The sequence below is a fragment of the Theropithecus gelada genome, chromosome 15 (genome assembly GCF_003255815.1).
Source record: "Theropithecus gelada isolate Dixy chromosome 15, Tgel_1.0, whole genome shotgun sequence".
In the NCBI taxonomy this organism is placed as follows: domain Eukaryota; kingdom Metazoa; phylum Chordata; class Mammalia; order Primates; family Cercopithecidae; genus Theropithecus; species Theropithecus gelada.
This window is the reverse complement of record NC_037683.1, coordinates 89478310-89505826: the sequence shown is the minus strand read 5'-3', so window position 1 is coordinate 89505826 and position 27517 is coordinate 89478310. Positions and strand designations below refer to the sequence as shown.

Genomic DNA, 27517 nt, shown 5'->3' with positions numbered 1-27517 from the left:
AAAAATTATGTGTTAATGCCACTAAAGTTAGCATTTGAGCATTCATATTGATTCACCTGTCCAGAGTCATAAAACAAGACAAAAGAAAACAACTGTATTAATGCTTAAACATTGCATGCTAAAGCATTTATTTCTAGTATTCTTCATTCTCCTTCCTATGGAATAGTTTGGGAAAATGTAGCAGTTATGAACAATACTTGCAGAAATGGAAAACCCTTATGGCAAATTAACTAACAATCTCTCAGAAGTGAGAATTTGACAACCCCAGTCTATCTACCACCCCCGCCACACCCTTTATCAACAGATTATCATTCCCTCAGGTTACAGATCACTGAGATCACCAAATTGTCTCCTCCCAACATCAAAATCACTTCAGTGCCCACCACAGGGATAACAGGTGGAGAACCAGGAAGTCCATCACAGGTCAGTTATTAATAAATCACAATGAGTAAAGAACTTGGTGAAGGGTAGAAAAGAGATTTAAATTGATTAGTCAAGAGACACTGTTGGACTTTGTTTCGTCTGATAGTCATCTGTCAATAGCTCAGACAATCATGAAACTGTGTCCTTTTCAAAGGGAGAAAAATGAAATGACTTGGCAAAACTTTTCTTTTCCTCTCCCTCTGCCACTTTAAAATGGAAGAATTCTGAATCCTTGCTGTTAACCAAATGGCATTTACAGCTCTCAGTTGGCATGGGGTAGCTGAGAATCTAAAAGGAGGAATGCTTATTCCATTTCCATTTCCATGGAAACCAATCACCAACTGGTGAAAACAAGGTAGATCAAATTTTTGAATAAGAATGTTGAAATAATCACTGTTTTAAAACTTTTCTCTTGCATCAGGATGAGAGCATGGTCTAATCTCCAAAAACACACAGAGATGTCTGTGTGGATAAATAACTCACTGCGGCTTTATTGTTGCAACTCTTCTTCATAATCACGATAATTACTGTATCCTAGTGAGGTTTTCTGATCATTCACTGAACGACAAATTGCTATAAATCCAATAAATAAATTATATTTGAAAATGGGAAAATTCCAAACCCCTGAAATCCATTCAAAATGTATTATCATGTTCCGCTTCTACATCCTCTTAGCAAATGTATGAGGAAAGAAAGTACGATTTTCAGAGAAGGAAGAGACTGTGATCTGTTTTTGCGAAAAGATTTGGAGGAGTATTCAATTTTTTGAAGCTCTACCATGAAAATCAGACTTTAAATAGACTATTTAAATGACCAATTATTACAAAGCAGAAATAATCTTCATAGCTCTTAAAACCATTCAGCCTTTCCAAGAGAATTTGAATGGCCCCCTTCATTAAAAAAAAAAAAGAAGAAAAATCCAGGTATTACTTTGACTGTTTGCACACTTAAAATACAAACATCCTAATAATTTCCCACAAAGGAGTAACAGGATGAAAAAATGTCAATAATTTATTTAGCTTGGAGCTCTCTTACTAGGCTATTACTAGGCTTTCCTGATGACCAAAACCTCTAAATTAGCTCTAATACCATGAGTTATTACAGAAGGTTGCACTGTGTACAGCATTCCAAACATTCAGAATGCATCATCTGTAATGCTCACAGAAAACTGCTGGTAGCTTTTTTTTTCCCCCACTGTTTTACACACAGAAGATAATTAAGTCTCCCAGTGGTAATAAGACTTGCCCTAAGTTATTCCTACAACCTTTGAGCTTCTTTCCCCATATCAGACTTTCACAACTGTCTTGCACAGGCACATTTCCATGTTTCTAGCTTGTAACCCCAATTCAAAAATATCATCACATTTACTTCCCATCTCATTAATTCTAATCTCCTCATATTAGTGAAAGATAAATCAGTGTGGAAATGTCTGACTTCAAATACTACCACAGATACATGCCAACTCATTTACTATTCTTATTTCCGATTTTTAAAATCTCAAGTTGTTAAAACTATAGCCAAATTCTACATCTGAAGCTGTTCTTAAGTTGGTCTAATTATATCTGATTTGTTTCCCCATTTCTGCTTATGCGATTTAAGAGGCTTAACCTTATATTTATTAACAATTATATGGTTAATAAGACTATAATAACAAGAAAGTTGATAACGTTTTTCAAGCCACCTTCTTTTATTTTAAAAAAATTGTCCCTAATTATAATTAGTTAAGTGTACATGTGTGTGATGAGACACAGAGAGAAAGACTGATTTTGGCTAAAATTCAAATATCTCAAGGGATTACTTCAAAAGTTTTATTAATCAGGCTGGGCACAGTGCCTCACACCTGTAATTCCAGCACTTTGGGAGACTGAGACCGGTGGATTGCTTGGGCCCAGGAGTTCAAGACCAGCCTAGGCAACATGGTGAAGCACTGTCTCTACCAAAAATACAAAAATTAGCCAGTCTCATAACTCAGACTCAAAATAAATACATACATAAAATAAAAAGTTTTATTAATCAATAATTACATGCACATGGCCCATTTTCATTTTTTCATCCTAAAATTTCTTAGTGAACACATTTTGTAAAGCTTATACCACTGATTTACCTCCTATAAGCAAGGCCAGCACATGACATCTGAAAGAAAAACAAAAACCTGCAAATCAAAGGTTAATTCATAATTTCCTTTCAGATGCCTAAGAATAAGAATTAGTCAGTGTTAATGAAAACAGCCCCACGCAACTTGCAACATTTTCTTTCCATGAAAATTGCAGTCTTTTTTTCAGAGCCTAAATGGAAGCCTATCTTTTAATATCTGTAAATACTTCGAAAATGCAATTTTTATTTTTATTTTTTTTTGAGACGGAGTCTCACTCTGTCGCCCAGGCTGGAGTGCAGTGCTGTGATCTCGGCTCACTGCAAGCTCCGCCTCCCAGGTTCACGCCATTCTCATGCCTCAGCCTCCTGAATAGCTAGTACTACAGGTGCCCGCCGCCACCCCCGGTTAATGTTTTGTATTTTTAGTAGAGACGGGGTTTCACCATGTTAGCCAGGATGAACTCGATCTCCTGACCTCGTGATCCGCGCGTCTCGGCCTCCCAAAGTGCTACGATTACAGATGTGAGCCACCGTGCCAGGCCTGAAAATACATTTCTTTACCATCTTTTATCCCTTCCTAGTCTGCCAATCCTTTTGCAATAGAAAATCTTGGGAGATTGGTTGGAATTAAAACCTCAAACTCTTCATCTCACTAGTGCTACAGGCCAATCCACAGTGATAACAGCTTCACTGTTATCACTGTCCCCTTTGAGAGGAGGCACTTCATGGGAAGGAATTACAGGCTGTTGCGATGCATGTTCATCAAAAACATCTGAAGGAACATCACTATGTGATTGTGCTAATACTTTATGTAAGTTTGTACGTAAGTAAGTTGGAGATTTGGTGGGGATGGAGTGCTTCTTAATTCTAGCTAAGGGAAAATACAACAAACATTCAGGCAACAAACATTCAGTCTACAGTCAAGTTTTTTCCCTTTGCTGAAACTTCTAGGTTTTTTAAGAAAGAGTGTTACTCTGTGACCCAGGCTGGCATGCAGTGGCATGGTCTCGGCTCACTGCAACCTCCACCTCCCAGGTTCAAGCGATTCTCCCACCTTAGCCTCCCTAGTAGCTGGGATTACAGGCGCATGCCAATATGCCCAGCTAATTTTTGTCTTTTTAGTAGAAATGGGGTTTCGTTTACCATGTTGGTCAGGCTGGTCTTGAACTTCCGACTTCAAGTGATCTGCTCACCTTAGTCTCACAAAGTGTTGGGATTTCAGGCGTGAGCCACCATGGTGCCTGGCCTGAAACTTCTAGTCATTTAAAGTCATTTAAGAGAAATAGAAACAAAAGACAAAAATAGCAGTATGCTTTTACACAAAAATTTGGAATATCAGAAAAAGACTAAAGTTCATTTAAAACTTATTTCTGCCCCTGGTTTTAGGTTTTTTATCCATACAACTTGAATATTTTGCATTTCATGGCCTTTTTTCTTTCCCCTTTTTGCTCAAGAAGTGAAAAAGGGGCAATGATCTTGACACAGGACAGGGACGTAGCAAAACTCAGCTTCCAAATAGGTTAAATCAGAATTAATCATAACACACAAGGTAACATCCTATATATAAGGATCTCCAAGCACTGTAGAATAACAACATGACCACTTATTGGGTATCTACTATTCATCAGTCTCTAGCATTCAATGAGGTATGCTATTTTCAGATAACTGTAAAAAACATTAGTTGAAGCCTTAGCATATTGTAGAAAGGGTTAAGGGGTGAGGCTAAAAAGATAGAGAGCATATTATAAATTTTTTTTTTTTTTTTTGAGACAGAGTCTCGCTCTGTCACCCAGGCTGGGGTGTAATGGTACAATCTCAGCTCACTGAAACCTCTGCCTCCCCAGTTCAAGTGATTATCCTGCCTCAGCCTCCCGAGTAGCTGGGACTATAGGCACATGCCACCACGCCTGGCTAATTTTCGTATTTTTAGTAGAGACAGGGTTTCAACATATTGGCCAGGATTGTCTCAATCTCTTGACCTCGTGATCCGCCCGCCTTGGCCTCCCAAAGTGCTGGAATTACAGGCATGAGCCACCGCATCTGGCCATAAATTCTTTACATACATTTAAAGAGTTTGGATGTGGTCATAAGGGGTTTGAAGATAGAGGCAAAACACATTCAGATTTACGTTTTAGATAAAGGAGAAGCTCCAGGGAAAATAAGAAATGTCTGGCTTAAGAAGAAGATGCCTTTTGTTTCAAAGCTTGCAAGGAGCTCACTAATACCAGAGCACTGTCAGTCATTACAAAAGTCATCTCACGAATGGTTGTTCCCTTCCATCAGTCATTTTCTAAGACTCAGGTGAAATTACTATTGCCTGCAGAAGTCTTCTCTGAATTTCACCTATAGTAACAACTCCTCTAAATCCTGTACCTATGGTTTATGGCCCTGGTTGACCATTGTGTATTATATTTTACATAAAAAGAACTTTTTACTTCAAATACAATTCTAAGAGAAATTCTACCATGTAAATAAGATTTTAAAATAGATTTTGGTTTGTTTGAGGAAGAGAGAGCTACAGCCATCCACACAACCTCTTGAGCCACAGCTGGACAGCCTGTGAAATCCATCAGCAGACTCCAGGATTCCATGAAATGCTTTTGGAAAACTGATGGTCTCCAAATCACATCCTGCCTCGTGGTTTGTTTTAACTGCACTGCGTTAGTTAAGTGATGGATCAATACTAAATTTCTACGTACTATAAGTATATCACTAGCAGATTTTTAATGAATAACCCAAACACTGCTATGTTTCTACTAGGTATTCAGAAATCCTTTCTAAATGAAATGATATACCATAAAATAAACACTAAATTTTCATAAATTAACTACAATTGTTTCCATGAATTAAACATTGTCTACTGCTTATAAACACTATGTTCAGAAAAAGCATCTCGGATCCTGCCTCAAATTAGAGTGTATTATGTGATATAAAGAGCATGGGTTTGGAGGTCAGACTCACTTTCATAAGCTATGTGAGCCTGCCTTAAATTTTACTTTCTTTCTCTGCAAAGAGGGGGCACTGGTAATGACATTTAATCTCTGGTTCTTTGCTGTAACTGACTGAGTTAAGCAGAAAAGTAGTTTGTTAAAGGGACCTTGGAAAGCTCAGAATTGTTGGGAGCGCTGATTAACCAGGGTAGAAGCTAAGGATCAAGAAAAAGACACAGCTAATCTACGAGAAAAGACCTGTTGAGAGAGACAGAGAGAGACAGAGAACACATCCAAGGGAGTGAGACCTTACTTGACTTATGCTCTTAATAGCAGGTGCAATTGATTTTTACAATCTAGATCACTGGCCTGTGCCCTACAGTACATGAAGTGAGGAGCGTTAGGCATTTTCAGCTGCCATACTACCGAGCAGTCTTTGTCCTCAACCAAGACTTAAGACAGAAGATCCTTTATACATAAAAAAGAATTCAGAAACTGGGGGACAAAAACAAAAATCTACCCGACCTATCTGACACGAATGTTTATAAGTGATGTGAGCATAAATGTAAAAGGACTTCGTGAACTGTGAAATTCTAGATAAATTATTATTTCTAGTTGATAGCTCCTCCTTGCTTGACAAGGTGAGATCCCAGACAGCTTGGACGGGCTAATGTCATTCAAGGGAACCTGAGATGTGTTCTTATTTCTCAATCTGTCATGAAAAACACATAATATCCCTGCTGAACTCTAGTCTTTACTGAGTTTATAGCCCAAGGCAAAAGCAGCCAAAGTTTTTTTGGAAGACAAAGTTATTCTTCGTTTACCCACCCAAATCATACATCAAGCTTCTCAAAGCTGTAGAACGACCAAATAAGCAGTTCTTGTATACTGCGTTTTAAAAATTATTGTAACAACATGATAATAACTTTTCAAGTACAAACATGTAGTGTTTGTCCATGGCTCAGCATAGGCATGCTTTTATAGGTTATTGCTTAGTACATTCTCTTAGCATATAAGAGAATTATTAAATTTTATTAAACAATTTACCTAGCAGTTACTTGGGCCTCCCTTCCTCATACACATTTTCCTGTTCTCCTCCAAATACATGTCTTAGAAATCTATGAGTACGTACTATCCATATGTATTTCAGAAATCTGTAACTTTGTTAAGAAAAACATTTTGTGGCCGGGTGTGGTGGCTCACACCTGTAATCCCAGCACTTTGGGAGGCTGAGGCAGGTGGATCACCTGAGGTCGGGAGTTCGAGACCAGCCTGACCAACATGGAGAAACCCTGTCTCTACTAAAAATACAAAATTAGCCAGGTGTGGTGGCACATGCCTGTAATCTCAGCTACTCAGGAGGCTGAGGCAAGAGAATTGCTTGAACCTGGGAGGTGGAGGTTGAGGTGAGGTGAGCTGAGATCGCGCCATTGCACTCCAGCCTGGGTGACAAGAGTAAAACTCTGTCTAAAAAAAATAAATAAATAAAAGGAAAAAGAAAATCATTTTGTGAATATAAGATATGGGTAGCATCCTTAACTAAGTACTTTGTTAGTATGACATCTCCCTAACCAAAGACAAGGGAAAAAAAAACCTGACATCACAGATATAAAGAAGTTCTGGGTATTTTTTTTTTGTTTCAACCACGATGTATTAAACATGTGTTAGTATACCCTATAATTGAAGTAAGTTTTACAGTGGGGATTCTAACAGAAGCTTATAAAAACACAATGAGAAAATGGGATGAACATAAATGGAACGAACTGATGTAAAAACAGTATCTGAAAACATGAAATATAAAAGAACAGAAATATAATTTGCAATTGCTTACCTCAATACCTCCTCATATTTGCATTCGGCCTACAAAGATTTCAACAAATGTGAACACACCTCCAAATATAACAGTGAAATTGGTATTGTTCCTGCACTCCATGTTATGGAATGTGGTTCTACTAAAACAATGCCACTAGTATTTCTCCCTGCAAAGGGCTGAGCAATTTGATATAAAAATCAACCCATGGAAGAATTAAACCCCAGTTGCTGTGGCATCTCCATACTGGAAAAACCCAGTCGCAATGATGGGGCTCCTATTGTCCCAGGAATGGCATCATTCAATATATGGGTGATAAAGTGAAAGCATGGTTGTCAGTGGAGCTGCATCTAAGATTGTTTCTGACTTTGGGGATTTCCCTTCCCTCTTTACGAATTAAATTTCAACAAAGCCAAGTATCCTAACTCTTTGATCTCTTCAATTCAAACTGCAGTTCCCCTTGGATGCTCCACTGTCCAACCTATCCCATTACTTCTTATGCGATACACGAGATGGGTGGATAAGAGAAGAAAACAATCAAGTGTTTTTGTTTCAAGTATAACAACACCTATTTCCCACTCCTTTGGAAAACATTAAAGGGATTTGTCACTCTTCAGGAAAAATAAATTTTATGAAAGAGTATGACATTCAATGAAATTAACAACACAGGTCACAATTAAGACCGCTGACCAATGTGAATTCAAATCAGATCACCTAGCATAAATTAAAATGAACCGGTCCCAAGACAGAGGCAACTGCTAGAGACAAACGTGTCCCTCTGACTCTGCAGAGTAACAACATAATACTAGAGCCTATGGGAAGATCAGGGTATCAGGATAGTGGAAAAAGAAAGGGATATGTGACAACCTGATACTTGGGGCAGGGGAGCTGAAGGGCTGGAGAGAAAATGAGAGTCTATGTATGGTAATTGGGACAAGCATGGGAGGGGGTGTGATCCTTTGAGAATGAACCTCAGAAGGAGGGAATACCAACCAAGAGCAAAAAGGTCATACAAAAATGTTAGCAGTCAGCTCATCTCAGTTCAGGATGTCACCACAAGGGATTTTATCTGCAATTCATGCAAATTCAAATGCATTTACTAGCATATGTAAATTACATGCAGCTGGTGCGTGGATGTCTAAAAATAGGAAGTGGTAAACTGTTAACAAAGGTCACTGTTTTCTAAAATTCATGAGATGGCAGCTTCGGATGAGAGTGGAGAAGGAGGGGATTCAGGAGAATTGGCAGGGATTCCACAGGTACCCTACTGCTCTTCTTAATTCCTTGGAGCTATTTTAGGTGTTGTATAGATAGGCAAGAGAATTCATCACAATTCCCCACATAGGACACATCCTCGCTATCCCATCCCCTTCTTAGGGTAAGAGGAGGTTTCTGATTTTCACAGGCTCTTCTTTGGCTCAGTCTTTTCCTCCTACAGAGAATCTTTCTTCCACAGCCCACATTTCCGGAGGGACTCACAAAGGTTGTCGCTGAAGTGCAAAAACATTGCAAAAGTGTCTTTTATTTTATGTGATTCCAAGCTCAAAGAATCCATATCTCCAAATAGAGAAATATGAAAACTAACCACCTGCCCTCTGAGAATTAGACTAAAACCTTATCTCTGCTTACTGTCACCTGTAACAATATTAACAACATCTGTACCTGTGGTACTTCTATATAGTTTCCAAAAACCTTTTGTTTATATTATCACCAGCCGGAACTCATTCAAGTTTAATTAAACAAACAAACAAACAAACATGTCAATATATCTGAGTAGAACTGTTTGAGAACAAAGAGACCCAAACTCCAGCTTCTCCAAGACATTCTCCAATAGACCAAATGTGAAGTTTTCTCTTTCCTTTGTTTGGCTTTTTTCCCCTCACTATAAAGCTTTCCCAGTCCTGTGTCTGCTTTTGAGTCTCTCTGCAAGTGATGGTGGCTGACTCCTTGCTATTCCAAGCTCTGAACAGTGTCTTGTCTCATTTGGGTGGCCTTCAGTTACTTCCACAAAATGAATACCACTGTGGAGTCAAATTTATATAATCATTTACTGTAAAAAATAATCTTTGTTACTTGTTCAAAGTTATGCATACACACGGTATTAGGAAACGACACAGACCAATCCCTTCTCTCTGGAGAAACAGGGACCTGAGTACCAGCACTTGGTACAGCCAAGTTATTAAGTGCTTACTGAACACAATGCTGTAAATTCTGGTGATTCTAGTTCTCCGTTGATAGTAAACTTACCGAAGCTTGTGCTCCGCACAAGAATTGATTTCTCATCTACTCATCTACTTGACCACCGATTAATTTAGTTATGCAGGTAATTAGACAGTGTGAGAACAAACAAGCTCAAATTCTGATTCCGCCATTCAGTGATGTTAGGCACGTTATTTAACCTCTCTAGATTTTCGCTCCGAATGTGGGTTGTTGTGAGCAGTAAATGAGACAACATGAAGATGTACTAATTTTGTTAGCAGTTGTTTACATTGCACTCAAATAGAGTCAAATAGCAACCCCAGACATTTGTAGGTGTTTTGGTTGTTTAATTGGAACAGGAACATGGAGAAACTGATATGGTGAGGAAGGTTCTGAGAAGAATGCTTCTCCAAGGTCACAGACATAGTCAATAAAAAGGCTGGGGCTGGTACCTAGGTCTCCTCTAAAAGCAGAATATTTTTTCCTCTATCACCCTGCCTTCTTTGGTAAAGTATTTTATGAGAATCAAATATGTTGTAATCTAAAGGACATATTTTCTTCCTTTCCACTTTTATTTAAATAGCCTACAGACCCAATGTTATTCATCTTTTATTAAGGATTATAGTTAAAATGCATACCTGTCATTGGTATTAAACACACATACACATAAACAAATACTTAAATACACTGGAACAGAAAGCTTGCATTGTAATTAACTAAATTGCTAGAATATAAAAATTATAACCTTTCTTTTAGCTTACAAAAATAAAATTCTAACTTTAGTTCTTTAACTGAGAAGCTGTATGATATGAATAGTAGGGTAATCAATACCTAAACAATATTTTGGTAATGTTAAAATGAATAATCTATAAGCCTGAGGTTTATTTATTTTTTCAGCATGGTCTTCTGGTAGCTGTACAGGGAGCGAAAAAAAATAAAATAAGGCTTTTTTCTCCTCCTTGTTCAGCAGCTAACCTGAGTGTTCACTGGCTGATGAGATCTGAAAATTCTTAGCTGTCTTCTCCAATGTTTAGTAATGAAATAAACAAAAAACTGCTATTGTTGACCTCTCAAGGGCCTCAGTCTCCACATCTTACAGATTTCTACACATAAGGAAAAAAGAAAATATAAGGATGCAAGAGAAGGTTAGAAGGGAAGATTAAAAGAGAAAGCTAATTAAATACACCTGTCTGGAAAACCTGTTTATATGCTTAATCCATTATTTAAAAAGGATATTTATCTCTTTCCTTTACTGCAATTTCCATCTGCTTTAGAGGCCCCAGGAATTTGTAAGTCTGTTTTTTAAATAAGAAATTTAAATTCAAGCAACTATCAATTATTCATGTCAATAATACACTGAGTTAGCATAAATTACACTCATACTTCATTTGAACCTGTAACATCAATCAGACCCTTTATCAAAACTGAAGTTCCCAAATCCGGAGAACATACTAAAATTGGCAAAGAGAAAAATAAGCAGTTCCGAAGAATGCATCATCATGATTATGAGCCTGGGAGTAATTAACGCATTGTTTTACAAAGATGAATATTTACACTGCAGGTAACAGGTATATAGGAATTTGAGGTTAGATAATCATTTTCTATATTTACTTGGCTTTCATTAAAGAATAAACAGGTATTTAGACAACTGCCATGAATTTAGTTCATTCTCAGTGGTATTTAAACATTTTTCCTTTTATTCTACCAAAGATACCAGGATAAAGAACATACTCATGTCAGTCAAGGGCCTATCAGGAAAACACTGGGCTCTTTTACAATAGGAACCCTGAGAAGAATTTATTCAAGGGGCTTGAATTTATTGACTCGAATTTAGTCAAGGGACTTCCCAAACCCAATGGGAAGACAGTGGGCAAGACAGACAATTAATGCGGTCCCTCAAAGTCAGCCTTCTGGGATACAGAGCAGAAATGGAAGGTCAGAGAAAAAGGTATCTAGCACAAAGGACCATTTTATATAACACCATTTAATAGGTCAGCAACTTCAATTCGGACACATTTTGCTCATTCATCTAGATGAACCGATCAAGGTCAGTACTCTCGTAATTATTCTAAGAAAGAACAAATAGACATTTTATATCCCAAACTAAACTGAAAATCAACTTAGTATATGTTCTTGCCTTTCTATTTCCTACTCTGACAAATGTGACCCCATCTATGATTTTTAAAAAGTTTTATAAAAGAAATAGTAAGTTCACAGGTGCTGAGAAACTGATTGGAGGGATAACCAGCTCATACCATGGGGGGTGAGAGAAGGCATCACTAGGAAAGTGACATGCATTAGAGGTAGAGGGGGAATTCTCCAAGTGTAGATGGTGGAAGGATGAACAGTTGGAGCACATTAGAGGAATGACACAAATCCTGTAGGGCTGACGAATGGAGGAGGAGGAGGAGGAAGAGGAAGAGGAGGAGGGGATAGATAGAGTAAAATAGAATAAGGAAGGGAATGGATCCTGAAGAGTCTTGTATTTTTAATACATGTCAAGATATTAAAGGAGTTTAATGTTCTTATTTTGGTTCAGAAATATCACTCAGACAGCAGGATGGGGGAAAACCAGAAACAAGAAAATGACTTAATGGACTCTTACAAGGATATAGGTAAGAGAAGGGGAATAAACATAGTGGCTAGTGTGGGTGGCTGGGGGTTTGTGTCTAAGGCTTTTGAGAGCTACTACAGAGGAGGAATTAAATGGTGTGAATTGTCAGGACTTACTGACTAACAGTTGTTGAGATGAAGGGGAAGGGATGGCTGGCTTCTGGTCTGAAAGAAGTCTTTTCCTGTTACACACTGCAATTTTCCATGGGAGGCCACTTCCCAGAACCTACATGATGATCAAAGATGTTACTTACTTCAGTGTAATGTATCATGAACTTGTATGTATAGAAATGAATTTTCTAAAATATTTGCTGTAGGTTCTTTCATGAATAGAACATCTACAGCTATTACTATGATCTGAATGTTTGTGTCCCTCCAAAATTCATGTGTTAAACTCTAATCCCCAACATGCTGGTGTTAAGAGGTGGGCCTTTGGGCAGTGGTGACTAGGTCATGAAGGTGGAGCCCTAGGGAATGGGATTAGTGCCCTTTTAAAGAGGCCTGAGGGGCTTGTTTGCCCCTTCTACCATGTGAGGACACAGCAAGAAGGCACCATTTCATGAGGAACGAGCCCTCAGCAGACAACAAAATGGCTGGTGCCTTGATCCCAGGTTCCAGAACTGAGCATTACATTTCTATTACTTATACATTACCCAGTCTATTTTGTTATAGCAGCCTCAGCTAAGACAGCTGTGTATGGAAAGTGTCAGATTTTTTTTTCCCACAATTGCATGTTTGGTATACATTAAGGCTCTAGTAATGTACACTTCTAGTCCATGTTATCTAAATTCATTTGATAATCATTGATCAAGTATCTACTATGTAGTATATTGTAGATGTTATTTTGCAAAAGTATTAGAGAAAAAAATTTGAAAATATTTGAAAATCAAATCAGCCTCTGATACTGACCCTCATTTTCTTTAAGTTTTGTCTGACCTACTAAGCTATAGTATAACTTTATCTTAACATATTTGGCCAAATCCTTGGTATGAAGAAAAAATGTGTGTACTTGTTAAGGCCACAGACCTATAGTGTGTGTGTGTGTGTGTATGTGTTTTTTTTCTCTAGTACTATTATAATAAGTTAACATATTTCCCCCATATGTGGAAAATGCTGACTACACCTATTGGCTTTGCTTTGGAACACTATTTCCTCACAACAGTCTTTGTCTACAGAAATGGGAAAGAGAAGGATACACTTTGGTTTCTGCAACATGGCAACACTCGTAAAAGAAATGATGTGTGAAAAGAAACTAAAGAACCAGAAGAGATTTACTTCCATTCACCCTGGTTAAATCTTCCTTGAAACAGAGATAAGAAACAAAATGAAAAATCTATTCCTTTTAGAAAATGAGTCTTTAACCCAGAGGTTGGTTTATTTTGAAAAGGAATTAGACTCTGGGCCCAAATATACCACTCTTTCAAAATATAATGCCGTGGTTTCAGCTCCTACTAAATGTTGCTATGACATTTTAAGCAGAGAACTTCTAAAAGGAAGTAACCTAGGGAAGGGCTGATCTAACTCAGACATCAATAATTCATTTTATTGGAAATAGGAGTAGTAGTATGAAATGCCAGCAGACTATTTCATTTGTAGGGAGGCATTTTCTATTTTAAGCCTAGAACAATGCAGTCAGCTTTATTTGGCAAGCTAATATGAATGGAGGCAAAGCTGAATCAAAGGATGGGTTTTTATGGTCTCTTCTAATCACACTATTTCTTTAGCATCAGTTATTTAAATCTGACATACCACCATTTGGGAACTTGTAAAAGTGACGAGAAAGGGATTTTTATAACTTTTGTACTTCAGAGGTGATTTCCCTCACTCCAAAGCCTTGGCACTAGAAATGTAATCATGCAAGTCTAAGAGAGATAATTTGCATAGTTTTGAGGCTAGATCCTCTATTAGTATTAAAAACCCTTCAGGCATTAGAGTTTCTTACTACATTTTCTCCCAATTCAGCCCATTAATAATCTATATTTCATCATTGATTCCCTAGGTATTTAGCATAGAGCCACTTGCCAAGCAGTGTCTTAATAAATACTGCTTGAACGAATAAACAAATGCAGGCAAGTATGACATAATTCCAAATATGTTCTGAAGTCTACTGGTCTGATTGTACAGTGAGGAGGCATTTGTATAGCACATGCCTCAGCTTCCTTATTCTGATGATAATTACAAATTCCTCACCTTCACTATTTTGTATCAAATTCAAGGACTCATGTTTTACCAAGGGAGACGGGAAAATGGAATTAAAGAAAAACAGACTTACTGTAGACGAAGAGTCACAACTCCCAGCCCCAAGGAAGCAGACAAACCTGTCTCAACTTCTAACCCTGGAAATAAACCCTAAATCTTAATGTAAATTTGAAGTGTTCATAAGCACACATATTTTGAGATAACTGTAATTTTTAACTAGTTATCAAGAATTAGATATATGAATAGAACACACAATTACAACAATAACAGCTATAATTATGTAGTATCTATTATGTAGTAAACTTGGTATTTTACACATTTTATTGATAATCTTTAGAGGTATTTATTTTATTTTATTATTATTTTATGAGACAGGGTCTTGCTCTGTCACCCAGTCTGGAGTGCAGTGGCACAATCTTGGCTCACTGCAACCTTGACCTCCTAGGCTCCAACCTTGACCTCCTAGGCTCAAGCAATCCTTCCACCTCAGCCTTCCAAGTATCTGGGACCACTGCTGCATGCCATCACATCTGGCTATTTATTTATTTATTTAGTAGAAACAGGGTCTCCCTATGTTGCTCAGGCTGGTCTCAATCTCCTGGACTCAAGTGATCCTCCTGCCTTGGTATCCCAAAGTACTGGGATACAAGTGTGAGCCACTGTGCCCAGCCTAGAAGGAAGTATTATTATGCCCATTCTAGAGACTTTCTAAAAAGTACTGAAAGCTCAGAGTTGTTAGCTCAAAAGACCAGAAGATAATCAAGGAGAGCCAAAGCTAAAAGTCAACTCCTCCAAACTACAAAGCTACTCATTTCCTAACTCTAGGTGACCGCTATCCAAACAGAGTTATTTATCTGTGGATCCATGCTTAAAGATAGATCCACTGATCATATCCATTATTACGGTCTAATGAGCAAAGAGGGCATTTTAATCCTAAATGCCTGACTACATGCTCTTGGTCAGCTGAGGAAAAAAAAAAATCAGGCAGAACTACTGAGAGGAGCTAATGGTACATCTATACCCTCAGGGCACTGCTGACTTCCATAAAACAGAGGTAGGGAGTTATACCTGTGAAAATCCCATATTTCACTGTCAAGATGGCAAACCTAAGCACACATTGGGAACAATGTCTGTGTCCTCCAACAATCAATCCCCCACTGCACTCAATGAACCATGACCAGTGCTTAGGATGGGTCAAAGCGGGACACACTAGAATACCCCAGATGAGCATGACTGTCATGATTCTTCTTGAACAAGGGTCTTGGGAAGTGGCCAAGTTTAAAAGAAATCCTTAGGAAAAAAAAAACAAAACAGTTTTAAAAGGATAAACTATAAAAAGCCATCAAAGCAAATATTCAAAGAATTGTCTTTACATATAGACATTATAATCCAGACTACAACACATATTCGGCTTACTTAATGTATTAAAATCATGCAGGAAACACTGTTAAGTATAAAATGGTTTTTAACTTTCTTTTGGTTATACTCGTATAAATTTGTTATTAGTATGTGTTACAAAATTGTGTAAGATTCCTATAATTCTGGTATGTCTCAATACATGTCATCAGTAATAATTATCATTGTTATGTTGAATTATCGTGTGTCACAGAGTTAACAAATTTCCTTGTCAATTGTGTCTTTGACTGTGGCTTCCCTAAAATATTTTTGTCATCCATAGATGTCTTGATTTGGTCCTCTTTAGAAGATGGTTTTATAATCGGCTATAAAACTTTAATAGGTGCTCTTGAATGCAAGTTTCTGATAACTTTGGAGATTATGACATTAGAATAAAGGAAAAAAAAACTTTCAGGACTCTCGCAGAGAGCTAAAATGTTTATGAATATCCAGCAGAACAGGAGTTAACTAAATGGATTGAACTAACAGAAAACTGAAGTAAATATTTTAGATTTTTTTTTTTTTTTTTGCTTCAAGTGTTGCTGATCCTTTTTGTTTTTCAGAGACAAAAACACTTTTCTTTTGAGCTATTTCCAGCTTTTAACAATTGAGTATACTCCTGTGGACAAAATTTAGAGCATATTTGATTCTCTCTACCTAATTTCTCCAGAATTTAGAAACTATCTGTGAGTATTCTTAACTTATGGCAATACAGTTATTTGCATAAGTGCAATAAGAATGTTTTCTTTTGAACAGGACACAGTTGAAGAAACTGGTTATTTTACCAAGGCTTTGACTGGAATGGCATGCTTTCCTTTAAGGTATCAAACTTGACTTGTAAAGTCAATAATAGCCCCTTATGAAAACTTGCCTCAAACCTTGCCTACATAGTTCCTTTACAGGGTGCCTGACCTGTGGTAAGTAAAGAATGCCACTTTCTGACAGGCCCAGGAGCCCTAAGTTACCTTGGGACCTCAAGAGGACAGAAATTTACCCAACTGACAGGTATTAGAGGGTAAAAACCCATGGCTGGGCTTGGCTTTAAAAAATTCTTACGTGAGATTCCTTATGGAACACAGTTCCATCAAAGCCAATTTAAAAAGCCTATGTAAAAAATAATTACTCTTGCTGCACCTTATGCAAATAATCAGGCCAAGCATAAAAAAACTAAAGTTTATTTGCAAATAAATCAGTCCTATCATGATTTGTTTTAATAAAAATGACTGGAAAGAGAAAAATTACGTTCCCAAAACTACAGTACACCTGTTGTTAGTTGTTTTTGAGATTTCATTTTTATTTTTCTTCAATTTAAACTAAATCCTAAATTTTTGGTGGACTTTAAGTGCCCAAACTAATGCTTTCAAATCTTTACTTTTAAAACTGGGAATTGCACTCCTTATCCTAAAACTCATTATTTACCTTATAGTACACTGTCTGCTTAAATGCTGTACTAATACTATAGATGAAAATACTAACATCTTTGTCATGAAAGCCTTGGAACCCCAGCCTGGCCTGCGTGAGTATGGTCAGATAGCTCAGACAGCTGCAAAGCAGTTCCACTCCTCTCACCTTGGGGTCAACACCTACCCCACTATGCCCCTATCAGCAAGAAGAAGTCAGAGTGATTGATGGCCTTTTCCCATCTTCATAGGCCACACTTTAAGAATAAGGTGCTATGAAACCCAAAGGGAGGGATTGGAATCACCTTTGCAAAAATTATAACTGAGAAAATTATGAACAGTGAAAGAGATCAGACCCAACCGACTTCTCCATCTTGCTTCTAACCTTTAAGCTGTCCTTGTTGATTCCTGGGTGTAGGCCAAACTAAATTTGGGAAGAAATTCAGTTCATGGTTTAACCCTGAAACAAAACTGATAATAGCCCTCTCCTGAAAAGACTCCCTTCTTGGCTGGGGACCAGTCTGCCTTTGCAGGACTAACAATTTAGCTACAAGACTAGAAATGACAGTTTAGGGGTCATGCAGCCTCTGGCTCTGAGAGTGTGAAACTCCCCAAATTGCTCCTGGGGATAACATCACTGTTGTAAAACCTAAGATCAATGCTTGAGGTATTTTGCAGACCCTGCACTCGATGGATCAGCTGACACCACCCAGACCGATAATCTGGCTCAACCATTTCTGCCGTCCCACCCAGGAACAGAAGATGGCAAGAAAACCTCACTTCAGCCCCCTGTGATTCCATCTCCAACCTGATGAATCAGCAGTCCCCACTTCCTAAGTCCCTACCCACCAAATTGTCTTTAAAAACTCGGATCCCCATATGCTTGGTGGAGGTTGATTTGAGTAATAATAAAACTCCGGTCTCCAGCACAGGCAGATCTATGTGAATTACTCTTTCTCCATTGAAATTCCCGTCTTGATAAATTGGCTCTGTCTAGGCTGTGGACAAGGTGAACCCACTGGGCAGTCACAGTAAATCTGAAAGAAAACTATCCAGTTTAACGTAGGTCTCTCTGTTTGCTTGGAAGTTCTGGAAAATTCTACCTATAGCAATTTGTGTATTAATGCTTTCACCACTGAATCTGATCTAGAAGATTTACTTGGTTGTTCATGTCAACCAGCAGCATGCTTCTAGTTATTTTGTTAAGCTTTCTTTGCAGACAGTAAAGAAAAACCACATAGGTACAGTGACAATTTTCTAGGTCATATGGTTTTATCTAAACTTACTGACTTAATCAAATAAACCTAGTTAAGAAATTTTTCCCTAAAGAAAAAAGCAGATTAGAAATAACAAAATAAATGGGCTAAACAGTTCTCTTTGCAACTTCTGTGTATGTAATGTAAATAAAACATGTAAATAAAAATTCACATGAAAGTATCTAAATTACAGCATTATCCTGAGGAGCTTCATAGTAAAAGGGAAAAAAGTTAATTAGTGTGATTTAGAGATTAGAAATATCTACTAATAATGTAAGGAATCTGGGTCATTACGTAAGCAAGAAAAACCATTCTCTCTTACTTGCCTGAGGAATGTTAAAATATTCTGTTATCAAATGGATGTGAATGTTGATTTGCATTCACCAAAAATCACAGCAGTAAACAGAAAGCATAACTGTGGTTAACCAGGTTTCTGTGCCTCTTGCCTGGGCGGGGGGAGAATAAGAAAGGTAATGCCTTCTTCAATTGGCAATAATCCTTCCAGGTATTTCAGGTATATTAGTGAAAAACACAATAACTACAGAGGAGAGAGGAGCAAAGGAGAAGTAAAATAAACTCTCAGGTGGGGACCTCAAATGCAGTATTCAATCATGTGTTGAATTTAACAGAACAAAGAATTCTTTTGGGAGGTACTTTGCTTGGCCTCTCCCTTCACCACCTCTGTCCCTAAACAAATGGGTCACAGGGCAATTACCACGTGAGGGGTCATCTCTTAGTTCCAGTCTCAAGATTTGGAAATGCTGAGCCATTCCCCAGGGCTCTCTCTGTAACCATTCTTTCTATATGGAGCATCCCTTTTTTCTTACTCAGAGGCTTCAGTGGAAAGACACTTGTTTATCTTGGAGCAAATTAAGAATCATATTGTTAGGCAGGAATCTAGACCTAACATGGCGGCGCTACCCGGCGTAGCAGGCCTTTTGTTAAAGACTCCCTTCACCCTTGTACACACCCGCAGCCTTACATGCGTCAGAGTTCCGGCTGGGTAACCACACTCCCCCATGACCTGCAGCTCACCTGCATTCCACAAGTTTGTAAACAGCAGTTTCGGTGAACAGTTTCCAAAGACCCCTTCCTCATGACCCTTACTCAACTCCTGCCCTAGTAGTTTCAAGACCCCCCAGACCCTGTTTGCACAATCAGCTTCCCTACCTCTCAGGCCGTAAGAGGGCCCTACCCTCCTCCCTCAGCACGACTTCCTCAGCCCACGCCTTTGGATCGAGGAACCTCGCCCGCAAGCCCTAATAAAAGGCTATTCTCACTGCCATTTGCCTTGTGTCTTCGTTCCCGGTTCGGCTCCAGCCTCAGTTTACCTTTACATATGTTATCAAGGATTTTGAAGAAAATACTTCCCTCAGCATGAGCAGAAAACAAAGCTCCTTGCCAGCCACATGACAGCCACCCCTCACTTGGGCCTTACTTGTTCTCGTTGCTTGCATCATAACGAGGCATGGGGTCCAAGTCATTCCCATTCACATCGCAACTTGCCAGAGCATCCTATAGCCACAGAGGAGAGAGCAAGGGAAAGGAAATGGACATTCATTAATTAGCCATTGACCCACAGGCTCATGCATTTTTAAATACATTTCTGCCAGAAAGTAATTAGGTTAACTAATACGCTCACGGTTCAGTGGTGTCAGGCCTTAGGGAGGGAGTGCTCATTCAGTGATAATTAGTGCTGTATTTTTCCCCCTTAAGGTGAAGAAGAACTCTACACAGACCAAAGAATTGCCTGGTTCATTCTTGCCAGACTTTTCCCCCTCATACCTAGAATGACCCAGTTCATGAAATGTATATCTTTCAAAGACATCCTCATTATTACCTTTTCTCTCTTGACTACCTAGGCACAAAGTGATTTATTCTCCACAGACTCTCTCCCTACTCCTTACTTGATTTCTTGAGCTTGCAACTTCCTTATCATAATACAGATTTCAGAAGAGAAAAATCATTCACGTATCATTGGCAAGCCAATTAACAATCAATATCAGATCTTTATTATGTCAGGTATCTTGGGACCACTATTAGACAACCCTCGTCTATTAGATACAAACCAGATATTGTATCTACTATAAAGGAGTCCATGATTTAGACATTCTACTAATAGCCATTGGCTTTTGGACCAACCAAAATGATGAACAGTTTTCCTACATTAAGATTTCAAAATAAGGAAATAGTATCTCCAAAACCAAAGCTGGATTTGCTTGTTTGCTTTTAAAAATGATTGTGAAAAATATCTGCAATACTGAAAAAAAATTACTAGACTGTTACCATTTATCAAATTTATGTCACTGTAGCCAGCCTAATTTAACATGCTTTGAATTTTCTTTGATTGATTGATTAATTGAAACAGGGTCTTCCTCTGTCACCCAGGCTGGAGCGCAGTGGCGTGATCACGGCTGGGCTCACTGCAGCCTTGATCTCCCATGCTCAAGCAATCTTCCTGCCTCAGCTCCTGAGTAGGTGAGACTATAGGCAGGTGCCACCACACCCAGCTATTTTTTTTTTTAACTTTTAGAAAGATACAAGAATATAAGGAGGGAAAAGAAGTGCTCAGAGGGAATACAAGAGATTAAGACCACAAGTGTATGGGGTCACTAGAATAATTTGGCAGAAGTTTCTTTCTATGTAGGTTAGTTGGCTATAAGAAACATATCTTACTATCAAATGAAAAATGGGCTGCTTCCACCTTCTAGCCTGGAATAATGTGGTATTATTGGGACCCCTTCTCTGGAGTATAATCTGGCTTATTTTCAGTTCTGGTGGTCTTCTGTTGAGTGGCTTGGTCTCTCTCTTTCTCTCTCCTCATTTTTTTTACTTTTATTAGAGGTAAGGTCTCGCTGTTTTCCAGGCTGGTCTCAAACTACTGAGCTCAAGCAATCCTCCTGCTGCAGCCTCCCAAAATGCTTGAATTACAGGTGTGAGCCAGTGCACCCAGCCTGAATGTTCTTATACTTTATTATTATTCCTAATTTCAATGTTAGTGAAAGTAAACACTATCTTGATTTTCTGTCTTTATCAAAGGCTCTTCTTTCTGAAAATAACTTTTAGAACATAAAGACTGAAATGTTTAGGGAAATCAAGCAAAATATATATTGTATATACAGGTGGTAAGTTCCTGCTTCCTGTGCAAAAGAGGCTCGACGGACCTGCTTAGTGTCCTTTAGAGCATGAAGGCTTCAGAGTGTATCTAATGTATCTTACTAATTTTACTGGTAAGGAAAAAGAGGCCCGAAACAGAGGACCAACCAAAATGATAAACAAAGTTTTCCTACACTAAGATTTCAATATGAAGAAACAGTATCGCCAAAACCAAAGTTGGATCTGCTTGTTTGCCTTTAAAAGTGATTAAACAAATCCAGACTGGAAGGAACCCAAGTCTTTGACATGTTACCCAATGTGCTTTCTCTACTCCCCACCAGGTCCAGCATAAAGAAGAAGCAAGAGGGCGCCAATCATGCTAATGGCACAGATAATTCTAGAGAATTTTTTCTCAAGAGGAGAAAAATGAAAAAGATAAAAGACTGCACTCCCAATTACATGAATGCTATTTGTATTTAGTCAAATATATTCATATGCAGTGGGGAAGAGCAGCATGCTGTAAAACCCTCTTTGCGTGTGACAAGAAGGATATCTCTGCTGGTGCACAGAGAGCCATAGTTTCTGTTCTTCTATCTGACCATGGATAACTCCCTTCTGTCTTCAGGCTACAATTTATTCTCCTATCAAATAAGGAGAGTAACCTGAAGTTCCTTTTTAGCTTTAAAATTCTATTCTGCAAAGAGACACAGTTTGTCTGGGTGCACTTGGATGCAGCAACTCAACCATTTTGTTCAAATGAGAACTAAATGAATTTGTGGCTTCTTCTTAAGAAAGGAATTGATTCCTACAGACCACTGGGAGGCCGATCATTACTGTCCTTTAAAAAAAAAAAGAAGAGGCAGAGAGAGAAAGAAGACCATCAGATAACTGGAGAAAAGTTTGAAGTACATTTTTCTCCATAAAAGAAATAAAGAGTACTGCCTGGTTGGTTGGATAAAGTGTTGAGAACAGCGAATGTTGCTGGTAGCAGATGGTGTTGGTGGTGAGGTTTCTGCTACCTTATTGCTTTCTTTTTGTTAAGTCAGAACATCAGAGTCACTGGAAAGTTGAAAGGGTTATCTCATGCTTCCTGTATTCAAAGAACTCATCTTTTACCAGAGAAAAACAAAACACAATACCTTATTGTATGCTGCTACATTTTTCAGTAGCTATCCACCTTATTGATAACCCTAACATGAGTTTCCCTGTTTCCCAGAAGGAAAGACCTTCCAACCACAGCATACACTCACGTAGTTTTGCATCAGATCTGGATGGGTTCTCTCAATTCCGTCATCTAGAATAGTGACCACAATGTTCTTTCCCGTGTAGCCTCTCTTCCAGGCTCCTTCGATATTCATGTCAGACTGGCAGGGATGCGTATTGTCACTGCAGTGCTGAAATAAGAAAAGCATGCTGCAAGATTACTAAATAGTGAGGAAATTGAAGAATTACCTATTTATTTATTTATTTATTTATTTTTCTTTTTTGCTTTACTGCCCAGGCTGGAGTGTAGTAGTGTGATGAGCTTACTGTAACCTCGAACTCCTGGGCTTACGGGATCCTCTCGCCTCAGCCTCCTGAGTAGCTGAGACTACAAATGCACACCACCGTGCCCAGCTAACTTTTAAATTTTGGGCAGAAACAAGGTCTTGCTTTGTTGCTGAGGCTGGTCTTAAACTCCTGGCCTCAAGGGATCCTCCCACCTCGCCTCCCAAAGTGCTGGGATTACAAGCGTGAGCCATTGTGCCTGGCTCTACTTCTTAAGATAATGCGTTAAATTAACAGCAATTTGGCACATTGTCTACTAGTGTAGAAACACAGATCTCCAGCATGAACAGGGGAAGACAGGAAAGAAAGATGTGGGAAAAGCAAGTGAAATAGAAATCTCTCCGCCACCAGCTCTGACCTGTTTTGATACTGTAAGTCTTTTGGAAAAGCATAAAATAAATAAAGTGTATCTCAACAGCAGAAAAATGGATGTATCATTTTATTGTTAACATGTTTTAATGACATACAAATAGGCATCATAGTATTTCATTTATAAATCCAAACCATGTCACTGAAGAACATATACTTTATAATTTCTTAACCAAGTGCCTAGAAGCCAATCCAGCTACAAATGGAACCACTCAGGCAGCTTCTGTACAGCAGCCAGATATGCGCTCTTGTGAAAAACCCATGGGCAAGAAAAAATAACAGGTTGCCCACATTTCTTTCACTAAATTAACAATGGCTATTGTACTATAATTTGTAGGCAGCAGACAAATTCATCCAGCACTATTTCTTCAAGAAGGCAAAGAAGAATAGTGCCAAGTCCAGAAAGGTGCCCTACACAGGACAATGTGTGTGAAGGCTTCGAGGGGCAGGCTGTAAAACATGGAACCCGAGCTCATTATGTATAGTAATTTCATTCTGCAATGGCTACAACATACAAACATACTGAAAAACAAATTAAGGCAGCAGCTTTTCCTGACATAATTTACGAGCATTCATCTAACCCACACAATTGTTCCTTTAAAGTCCATCTCTTTGAAATATCCCTCTGTGTGATGTTGTTTTCTAGGTTCTTAAGATTCGGGACAGGAACAAAAGAGAAGAGCTGTGCTGCTATATAATTCCATAGCAACACGAGCCACCCCAGATCTTTCCCCATTCATTACTTTCTTCCTGCTTTGTAACAAACACTTCAGCATATTGGGAATGGAGGAGAACAGAAGCTTACTATGCCCTAAATACAATGGAGACTTCACTGCTATGGATTCACTTAACACACACTTCACTGAGTACCTACTATAATTAAGAAATTATAAAGCATATGTTCCTCAGTTACCCGGTTTGAATTTATATGCTAGGGTGTGGCTGTGCACAAGGCAGAGGAGGTCCCTGTCCTAAAGGCGAGACACAGAAGATAAACCACCAAATAAACAAGACCATTCAGTGAGCTCCCTGTGTTTTAAAGGCTCTTTGTGTTTTAAACACTGTGATATGATGGTGAATGCTGAGGGATCTGAGCACACCACTTTAGATGAGATGGTCAGAAAAAAGATTCCAGTCTCTGCAAATATGAAATGTGAGAAGGAGTTGATCTGCCCAAGAGCCTAGGGACAAGTGTCCTGGTAGAGGACACAGCACATGCAAAGATGGTAAAGCAGGAAAGAGTTCAGCATATCAGAGGATGGGTATTGCTGGAGCTTAGTGAAGAGGGAGAGAATGGCACAGAGGCAGAAAGTTAGAAGCAGAGGCATGTCAGATCATTCAGGGCGTTGTAGGCCACAACTCAGCTTTTATTCCAACTACATCCTAAGCGGAAGCTCCTTTCCAAACCTTATCCCTTACAGGTGCTTCCAATGCCTCCAAAATAAATTTGTTAATTAATGTATTCCCCAAATGAGACTGCCTTTTGTTGAGTGTTATAAATACACTCGCGTAGTTTCAAGGATTCATTCTAAGAAAGGGTGCACCCATGTTTTCATGACAGACAACATTGATTTCCTACAGAATAGGGGCTTCTAATTTTGTAAGAACATTTGTATCTTTTCCCCCACCTTCCTGACTTCTTTCTGGCACTTGAGGCCCTGAACACACACACTCTACTATTCTACTCTATTAATCCGAATTCTCCCTCCCTCGTGCCTTCAGTTTTTGGGCCCCAGCTTTGGACCTACTTCTTAACACATAGCCTTTTTCAGCCTACTTGTCTTTTTCCCTTCTCTGAACTTAAAAATACACCCCACCCCACACACACTTTCTCTCCCCCTCTCTCTCTGTTCTATGCAATCCAACACCGACTCAGTGAATTCTGCCCAACTGTTGTTGACTGTTGAATCCTGGGTGTGAATTTTGTCTCCCTGACTATAAGCCCCTAGAAGACCATGTAATAAACTAAGTCTGACCTAGGATTTCAAAAATATTGGCTAATTATATCCCATAAATGAGGGTATATTCTCAACTTTATTTCCAGTACGTGTACTGCTCTGACCTCTTCCAAAATACACAGTCAGCTAACACTTAGTTAACAAAGATTGATTAAAAAAATAGTGTAGATTTCTGAAATGCCTCCATTTGTCAGAAGCCTCATTCTGGCCAAGAGTTTGGGCCTCTCCTCACCAAATATTTTAATTTAACCCAAAGCAACCTTGACAGGTTTTTATTCCATTCTCCTTTCAAAACCTGCTGTGGCCACCTGCGGTATCGATTGTGACATGAAGTCATGTTAATGTGGCCAAGAGGTGGGCCGGAGGAAGGAAATGCACAGGAAATGGGTAACCCACAAATGGGATAACCAGCCTGGAGTGGAGGGATGCTGCCTGAAATTGTAATTACGAAAACTGAAGAAAACCAGCCATCTACGGAAAACATGTGTGTTAAAAGTGAAGCAACTAGGTTCCTTTCTTCCACCTCTGCTTCTATTGAATCTGACTTTACCATTAAATATTCTTGTACCACCTTTTTGCTTGTTTTCTTTATATACATCACCATGGTAGGAGGTGAAGAAGAAGAAATATCCAACTGATGCTTTCATTTGGATAATCTAATATAGCAAGCCACCAAAATACAAAAGACAAAAAGGAATGTTAAAGCCTAGGGTGTCTTTTGCAAATGTTAGTAATAAGGTCAGAGGGCATTTAAATTAGAACCCTAAACCCTGAATGTGGATCTTTGACTTTTAATACATTTCAAGTGGCCTAGGCTTCCAAATGTGTTTCTAACGTAGTTGTTTCCTGTACCTCAAGAATCCAGAGACCAAAGGCTATGGGAAATACTGATGTCACCCAACACTGACCAGAGATGAAAATGAGTTCATTTCCTTAACCACCTAGTTGAAATGGTCTTTAAACTAGGCCCTGTTTACTTGCCAGGAATCTATGTTACCGCAGCACCCAGAGGCAAAAGGAACACAGCCGTGATCCCCTCATACATCATCAACCATGGTGAGAAGGTCTCTGCCAGAGCGGGAACTAAAGAAGAGTGTCTGGAATGGTTACCACACATGCAGCCCGCAGCCTGGTGTTCACCAAAGGGGCCGGTCAGAAATTTCCAGCATATTTGAAGCTATTGAAAACCACATATGGGCACAGTATATGCAAGATAAATATTTACAGTAAATGTAGGTACTTTCAGTTCTGAATAATGCACTGTATTTCAGTGATGGTTCTATTAAGTATTTAGAAATGACACTGGACACATAAAACGGAAAATATCCTGAAGAAACAACCATTACCACAAAGTTCCCCACTTTCTTATCCATATGAGCTTGTGCCTTTTTAGGAATGAAATTTTAAAGACGTCGTCCTGTGAGTTCAAGAAATGGCCTTATCCACACCAGGGTTACGAGCTATTCTGCTTATAAACCACTCTGGGTGTGTCCATTTCTCTTAGGTCTTCATAAACATCTCACACTTCAATGAAAGATAGTTTCTACCCCAAATAAACACCTTTGTTATGTTCTCATGATCATTGTTTTTAAGACTGAGGTGGGAGGTGCTGGCGGGGTTTATTGGGGGGGGGGCGCCTTTTGGTATTATATTTTTTAAATTTCTCTAAGTTCTGAGGGTCTCCAATGAACTGCTAATTTAAATGCTGTCAATAATCTGCTAACAATGAAAACAACTGTTGTTCACTATTATTGATACAGTGGCTTAATAAGACTTCATCTCCGACTATACAACATTAACAAGAAAATAAAATTAAATATACAAAAACCTGCTTTACAGACAAATGAAGACACACATCTAGTCAACTAGGTAAAGGGTACATATACTTGAAATTATGTGTAAAACTTGGAGTTCAGGAGTGGTCAGAAGTTTAAGAAAAAAAAAAAAAAAGAATTGATATTCCTTAAATGAAAATATAACTACCGTTTACTAGGTCCTTACCATGGCCAAGCATTTTACTAATCACTTTATCTGGATTACCATTATTTAAAATTTAGAACAACTATTTGCAAGAGGTACTATTGTCATTTGCTTTCAACAGATAAAGAAAATGAGACTTAATCAGCCTAGGTAACCTTCCAGAATTCAAACAGCTGGCCAATGTGAAATCAGGATTCAAACCCAAGCAGTCTGACACCAGAGCATTGGACTATGTAACTCTTGTGTT

General features: G+C 38.6%; 1 protein-coding gene across 2 annotated transcripts in view; it reads right to left on the bottom strand.

Annotated features, from left to right (window-relative positions):
• The window catches only part of PCSK5 (proprotein convertase subtilisin/kexin type 5), a 466873-nt gene that overhangs the window by 310642 nt on the left and 128714 nt on the right, over nt 1–27517 (bottom strand). For both annotated transcript variants that reach the window (XM_025360325.1, XM_025360326.1), the window contains exons 4-5: nt 22666–22809; nt 19758–19834 (exon numbers count right to left, since the gene is read on the bottom strand). In XM_025360325.1, the coding sequence (XP_025216110.1) occupies nt 19758–19834; nt 22666–22809 (221 nt within the window). The remainder of the gene's footprint in view (nt 1–19757; nt 19835–22665; nt 22810–27517) is intronic.